This window comes from Branchiostoma floridae, chromosome 11 (assembly GCF_000003815.2).
Source record: "Branchiostoma floridae strain S238N-H82 chromosome 11, Bfl_VNyyK, whole genome shotgun sequence".
NCBI lineage: Eukaryota > Metazoa > Chordata > Leptocardii > Amphioxiformes > Branchiostomatidae > Branchiostoma > Branchiostoma floridae.
The window spans coordinates 20,312,552-20,320,104 of NC_049989.1; the positions used below are offsets into that span (position 1 = coordinate 20,312,552).

The 7,553-nt window shown below is 41.1% G+C and overlaps 2 protein-coding genes across 3 annotated transcripts in view; both read right to left on the minus strand.

The window, feature by feature from the left end:
• Positions 1 to 1,741, minus strand: part of LOC118425360 (glutathione hydrolase 1 proenzyme-like) — a 19,295-nt gene extending 17,554 nt beyond the window's left edge. The window contains exons 1-3 of the mRNA XM_035834168.1: positions 1,501 to 1,741; positions 779 to 1,024; positions 218 to 315 (exon numbers count right to left, since the gene is read on the minus strand). Coding sequence (XP_035690061.1) covers positions 218 to 315; positions 779 to 996 — 316 coding nt within the window. The 5' untranslated portion in view covers positions 997 to 1,024; positions 1,501 to 1,741. The remainder of the gene's footprint in view (positions 1 to 217; positions 316 to 778; positions 1,025 to 1,500) is intronic.
• A 3,543-nt stretch (positions 1,742 to 5,284) lies between these two features.
• LOC118425971 (glutathione hydrolase 1 proenzyme-like) overlaps positions 5,285 to 7,553 on the minus strand; it is a 23,139-nt gene continuing 20,870 nt past the window's right edge. For both annotated transcript variants that reach the window (XM_035835157.1, XM_035835156.1), the window contains exon 12: positions 5,285 to 7,267. In XM_035835157.1, coding sequence (XP_035691050.1) covers positions 7,127 to 7,267 — 141 coding nt within the window. In that variant the 3' untranslated portion in view covers positions 5,285 to 7,126. The remainder of the gene's footprint in view (positions 7,268 to 7,553) is intronic.

Below are 7,553 nucleotides of genomic sequence, written 5' to 3' on the forward strand. Positions count from 1 at the left end.
TCAATTGTATTCTCCAGCAGAGGTTGGGTCGCGGAGATTGTAGTGGTTGGAATTTTCACGAGAGAAGCGAGCCGGTAAAGTTACTGCGTTAACCACTGAGTTATCTCCGCGATCCAACTTCTGCATGGAGAATATACAAATTGTACAAAACTGGTGTGTTATGTCCAGAGGCAGTTTACCTGTTATGCGTAACAAACAAACAAACAAACAAACAGACCTCCCCCGATCCCGGAACTGTGCGCGTTGATCAGCCCGATACACAGCAGACTCGCGATAGCAGAGTCAACAGCTGATCCGCCTTTCTCAAGGATGTCACTGGAACAGAAAAAGGCTGGTGCGGTTTAAGACTTAACTGACAGAAGACCTCACTCAATGCTTGTTCCCCAATAGGATAAAAACAGGGCGCTGAGAACTAAAACTAGTAATTATGCACTGAAAACTTCAATAGTTGTAACGAAAGTTTATTTGCACGTCTGTGCCCCAAGGCTAATTGCAACAGGCATGGGGAACGTACATCAGATAATGGATAGTGAGCGGCATTATATACATCATTAAAAGGAGACTTGAAGATAAGTGTTAGCTACATCTAGACGTGTTGTATTTGACTTCTTTTCTGGAAGCAGAGGAAGACGAAATGTCCCGCTATATTATTTGTAAACATCTATCCCGTGTGTTTCAAGGTCTGACTAAGAGAATGTTTGTGTCAAGGACTAACAGCAAGGCAGCGACACGGAGACAAAAAGACTTGTCGTGAATAACACCAAAGACAAAAACTCACCTGCCAATCTTGGAGCACCTGCCTGCATCTGTGGCGACGGCTGCCCGGGAGTACGGCCCGCCGCTGCCCACGGGAGGGCCGACCGGCTCGCACGGGTCTCCCACGCGGTGCTCCCGCCGGGCCTGCCGGTTCAGCCCGATACCCAGCCCCACGGACAGGCCGACCACCACCACCACCGCCGCAGCCACGACGGCTAGCACGGTCCGTTTCTTGGACATCTCTCCTTACCCGAATGCGTCTTATTTCCTGCGCAATGTATACATATAGCCTCAGGTTCACACGTGCGTATATAGCATGTGCGCATGAGGTCCGTATGAAAGTCTTAGCCTCTACCAGGCCCCACAGGCAAAAAAAATAGTAGGATCTGGACAAATATAGACAAATAACGTGTCGGAGAAGTTTGCTGTCCGAGAAGTTTGGTTTGCGATCAGCTAACTCTTGTAGCATATTAAGTAAAGACAATAAAGTTTAAGACTACCATATACCGACTTGAACATATACGCACGTGTGTCCCTATCTGTACAAATGCACCCACTACTACGAACGAAAGGCATGCACGTTATATGACCAAACCTATTATAACTGCCGAGTATCTTTCGTCCTCTTTGTGCTAAGCTGCATCAGAGAACCGTTGCATACAATCTGTCTTTGGACGCAACTACATTGATCTATATACGGGATGTTACCCCCATATACACGAACACGACCAAATACTTGCATACCTGCTACGTTCCCGCAAAAAGCCTATCACAAGTAACCAGCAGAAATGTTTTCAGAGCTTCAGCACGCTGTACTATAGACAACGGTACACACGGTGGACTTTGACACCGCGTTTCACCCTTGACCTCTCTCACATTTTGATGACTGACGTCATTGACGTTTCGCTCAGATTAGTGTGCAACGATATCGGTGTCTTAAGACAACTTGCTATGGAGACAAATTTAAAAAAAAGTGGTCTTACAGAAATAAGTCGTGGGTAACTCTAGCGCTTTAAAAGAGGTAAACAATTGTTGTTTATTACATGTATATAACGATAACAAAGAAGCGCAAATATCAGTAGAGCAAAGCAAGCACGCAGGGCAATCAGGCTGATTGAGGAAGGCGTGTCCCGTGTACTTAAGGAACTTTCTCCGCCTCTTAAGACAAGTATATGGCCGTCTTGAGATAACATATAGTGTCAACAGTGTCGGTTGGCCAGCTGTAAAACACAGGCTGGGTGGTAATCTCCAAGCAGATTCCCGGTGTAGGCATAAGATGGTATCAAAGCTGGCCAAGGGGTATAGCAGGTCAGAGAAGGTCAGCTGCCTACCATTTCCCGTCTAACTCCCTTTGACCAGCTGTGCTCCTTGGTCGGCTTTCATACTATCTTATGGCAACTTAGGATCTGCTTGGAGATTAGCTGGGTGGGCCGACTACTCGTTCTTGGCTGCCAGGAGCTGAATTGTGAGGAGCTTACAGTAGGCGGGGCTAGATCGCTAGGGTCTGGAGCTGCTGCCATTTGGTGCTAGCTCAGTTGACCTCAATACGACAGCAATTGCCCGTGTGCGGCCAAAGGACTGTAGGATTTGAACCACTTACACCAGGAAGGACCCGGGAGTCCAAAAAAAAAACGCCCAAAAAACAGCCAGCCAATCTGACCGAAGATGTTTGCATTACATACTCTGCGTTTTCATCTCTCTGTCACCAAACACGAATTCGTACTATACATATTGAGCAGACAAGCTCCATAGATTGAAAACATCAGTCTCTTAGTTATATTTCAGCCATACCATAGGTATGGTGAAATATATTGTTATATTGCAATCCATACATAGTATGGGATTGCAATATATTGTTTTTGCTGAGTCTCTTCTCCTCCTGTCAAAATCTTCAAGTTGATTCAACTTTTTCATTTTTGGATCAAATGAGCTAAAATTTGGCAGGGTGGTAGAAATGGCAAATACCCCCAGGTGTTTTTTTCACTTTCTTCATAGAGGCCTTAGAATTTATGATATTTAGGGGTTTTGGTCAGTTTTAGACCAATTATGTATATTTTGGGACCCTGTGCCCTGGTATTACAACCTAATGGCCTGAAATTTGGTACAGAGGTGCATTGGACATATGACCACAGGACCCCATCAACATTTTTGTCATAGATTACTTAGAAATTAGTTATTTTGGGGTGTTTTGGCCATTTTTTACTAAAAATGTATATCTTTGGCTTCTATGCCCTTGTATGGAAACCAAATGACCTGCAATTTAGTACATAGGTGCATTGGACATATGACAACAGGACCACATCAACGCTTTCGTTATCAATCATTTCAAAAATGAGTTATTTTGGGTTTTTCGGCCATTTTTGACTAAAATTGTTTATTTTTGGCTCCTATACCCTTGTATGAAAACCTAATGACCTGAAATTCGGCATGAAGGTGTGTCTGGTATGTGCCTACAGTACCTCATTTTCACTTTGGGCATACATTACCTTGAATTGTTGAATTTGGGGATTTTTTGCCATTTATGGACTAAAAATGTTAAGTTTTGGCTCCTGTGCCTATGTATGAAAACCAAATGGTCTGAAATTTGGTATGAAGGTGCGTACAGTATGTAGCCACAGGGCTCTATCCACACCTATGGTGTACATCAATAAAAAATTGTGAAATTTTGGATTTTTTGCCATTTTTGACCAAAAATGTACATTTTTGCTTCCTGTGTCATGAGAAAGCCAACTGATCTGGAATTTGGTGTTGGGGTAGCTTTAGCACTATAAATGGGAAATGGGCCACATAGACTGGTCCATTTTGCATAGATTGGGGTGTTCTGGAAGAGTCCATTATTGTATGAAGATGGATTGCAATATGCTGTATTTGCTCCCAAGCAAATGTCGGCCTTTCTAGTATTCGTAATGTTTCTTTCTTTCTCCTGTCAAATCTTCAGAACACGGTATCTCCGTTGTTCCTCAACCGAATGACTTGAAATTTGGCACAAGGGTAGAGTGGGCCAATACCCTCGGGCTTTTTTTTCATTTTTTCCATATCTGTCTCTTAAATGATTTTATTAAGGTTTTTTGGTCATCTTAAGACCAAAACTGTATATTTGGGCCCCCTGTACCCTGGTATTATAACCGAATGAGCTGAAATTTGGCACAGATGTGCCTTGATAAGTCCCCCATATAGATTCAATATCAGTTTTGGTGTACAGTATAAGGAAATGCTTATTTTTGCGATTTTTTGGTCATTTTTTTACCAAAAAAGGACACTTTTGGCTCCTGTACCTTGGTTTTAGAACCGGATGACCTGAAATTTAGTATAGGAGTGCCCTAGACATATGCGCACATGGATTCAATAACACTTGAGGCAGACTGTACAACAAAATGCTTAATTTTGCGATTATTTGGCCATTTTATGACCAAAAACGTACACTTTTGGCTCTGGTGCTCTGGTTTTAAAACCAAATGACCTAAGTTTTGGTAAAAGGGTGCAGTAGATATTTATTCAAATGACACATGTACAATTTTTGTCATAAACTACTTCAAAATGATATATTTGGTGATTTTTTGGGTCATTTTCCAATAGCCAGAGGGGTCAATGACCTTAAGGTCGTTGACCCCAGCTGCAGATTGCACCTACTGGCATCTATGTCTATTTAATCTAATTAGATAGGTAACCAATCACTTAGCCTGAATCTATATCCTAAAAAGGGGGAGGTGGCAGCCAATCAGCGAGCCAGGTGTCATCTGGAAGAGTCCATTCTTACACGGAGGGGTTCATTTTTTTTAAATTCATCATTGGACTGGTGAAGTCTTTCAGTGGGTGTATTATTGGACAGGTCTATTTCGCAATTTTACAGAAAGTGTGCTGGAAGAGTCTATTCTCACACGGAGGGGGGATTTTTTTGAAATTCATATTTTGGACTTTGGTGACTTCTAGTTTGTCAAAGTCTTTCAGTAGGGTTATTTTTGGACTGGTCTAATTTGCAATTTTACATGTGTGTGCTGGAAGAGTCCATTCTTGCATTGAGGGGGGCTTTTTTAAAAATCCATTTTTTTGGACTTCAGTGATTATGTCAAAGTCCTATTTTAGCGGATTTATTTTTGGACTGCTCTACTTTACATGTAAGAGTCCATTTTTTGCACACGGAAGGGGGATTTTTTCAAATTCAGTTTTGAATGGGTGATGATTCAAAATTCAATTTTTAGTGGAAGTGTTTTTAGACTGGTCTATTATACCTTTTCATGCACTGGGACCTTTTTTGCTAAATTCAATTTTGGATTTGGTTTCTTATTCAAAAGGCCAAGGTTTCAGTGGGAGTATTTCTGGACTGGTCTATTGTGAAAATTCACATAGGGTGCACTGGAGTCCATTCTTGAACGGGGGAATTTTGTAAGATTCATTCTTGTCGTTCATTTCGAGAAGTTACTGTTAGAATGTTCGATTTCCGCACAGGGGTGATTTGGAACAGTTCAATTTTGCATGGGAACGGGTATGGCTGAAATATGCTGTATTTGCTCTGAAGCAAATGTCGGCCTTTCTAGTTTTATATTTTATTGAGTCCAAGTAAAAAAGCTGAAAACTTTGCCTTTATGTACACCCTATAGAGATATCACACACAAATTTGGTTCCATCTTTTCAGTAGTAATCATTTGATAACTCATTAAACTTAAGATTTGTTATCGTTTAGCATAATGTGATCATTAGTAAACATAAAAACTGCGAATGGCTACCCTAAAGTTATTCAACACCAATGCATATCCCTGTACCCTACGAAAATCATTGCATAGTACTAGTAATCAATAATATATATATATTGATCGCATTGTACAAATTACATTAATTCTATGCAACAATTAAACAACAACAGCACTGTATTTTACTTCATTTTCATAAAAACTTAATAAAAAGTGAAAAACTACTACAATTCTAAAAAATGCTATTTCCTATGTGCAATTTAGTTTGGAGTGCCATGTTCAATTATTACAGCCACACAACACTATAACAATGATTTCATATAAGGCAAACAACGATATAGCCCTGAGAACAATATTGTCAGCGCGCAAGGTAACAGCTCTACTCACGCAACTGTATGAATTCTGGAAACATGTGTTTGATAGTTTCCAAGATTTATACAGTGCTTTGACTGACCTTTACCTTGCGTATCGCATAGGCATGTTTAACCTTCATTAACGCATAACGTTAACATTGTCGGCCGTAAAATGATCAAAGGAGCTTATATGAATCTCTTCGAAGAATGGATATCACACCTCTTAGCAATTAACCAATTGAAGTATAAAGTTCATCTGTACAGTCACAATAAACGACATGACTAAATGTAAACTAAAATTTATCTATTATTCACAACCAAACATTTTTTCAAAACACAAGGTTTCAATAACCTGTATGTCATCTTCTTCAAGGCAATAATGACAGGTCCAACTAGGTGTCGCTACTAACAAGGCAGTAGCAAACGTAAAACATCTCACTATATTTGCTTGGTATCAAAAGCTATATCTATGTATGTGACAATACTTAACGGTTGGGACAGAGTTGTAAGTAGCGACACCTGTCCTGCAGTACAATGTGAACCAGTCATCATTACCCTGAAGAAGGTGACAAATTGTCATCGAATGTCGACACTTGAAAAACACGTGGCTGTGAATAAATAACTTTGCCATCAAGTCATTTACCAGCCTGGTCAAATCATTACTGATAATGCAAGTTCGCCTTTTTCCGGAGAGTAACCTATATCCGTTGAATCTAAAAACATGATGTAATTTTAGGACATCAAGTCGTTGGACGGTGGTTTCAAACTGCAGTGTCTTCAAAATATGACGCTTTATAACCACCGTCCGTCGACTAGAATTGATGTCCCTAAATACCCTGTATTTAAACAAACGGATATATGATACCCCGCGGATAAAGGTGAACTAGCGTTAACTGTCAACTAATTTGTTGAAAATTATAGAAAATTATAGAAAATTGCTAACACTTTACATCCAACACTGTAATTACTACTATAGGGACTAACTGCAGTCTAAATTTTCGGACGAACTCCGTCGACCTTGTTCACGGAATGAATGACACTTCTGCCTCCAGCAGTGACGTCAGGAACACACCACTTTTGCAGGAGGTCATAAGTATCAGAAAGTCTATGTCTCCCCCCCGTCTCTGTTAAGGGTGGGCTGGTGGTCTCTGATGTACACTGCCTCTTTCACTCCTCGCGCAAAGAGATTATTCATTCATTCAAGTTGGACAAAGTTCGTTCCTAAAGTGTTGATTCCAGTGTTGGATGTAAAGTGTTCGCAATTTTCTGTGATGAATCTACCAACACAGACGAACTTTCGTACTAAAATTTGTTGGCCTGATATGACGTTTAAAACCCTGAGGGGAATCCTCCCTTGATGGAGTCGCAGGCTGCAGTGATGGCGGACCCCACCTGCGCCACGGCCTGCACAATAGCCGAACCCGCCTCGTACGTCACGTGACCCTTCCGTCGGAGTCCGTCCAACACGGCCTGAAACGAAATTTAACAAAAATGGTCTCTGTAACTTCTAACTGTATGTTGATTGATTTTTTAGCACTCCATGTAATCTGTATCTCTGTTATATTTCATCTGACCCTGACCTCCCCCATGACGTCCATGAAAAGCGACCTGCAGGTGGGTTAGCCTCCATAGCAGGCTCTCTGGGGTTTTTTGCTCATAATACACTTTTGCTGGCCATTTCTATTTGTACTGGTCGCTGATTGCTGGCCTTTTTCCCCAAATTGGGGGTTGGCAGTCAGAAAAGGCCAGCAATCAG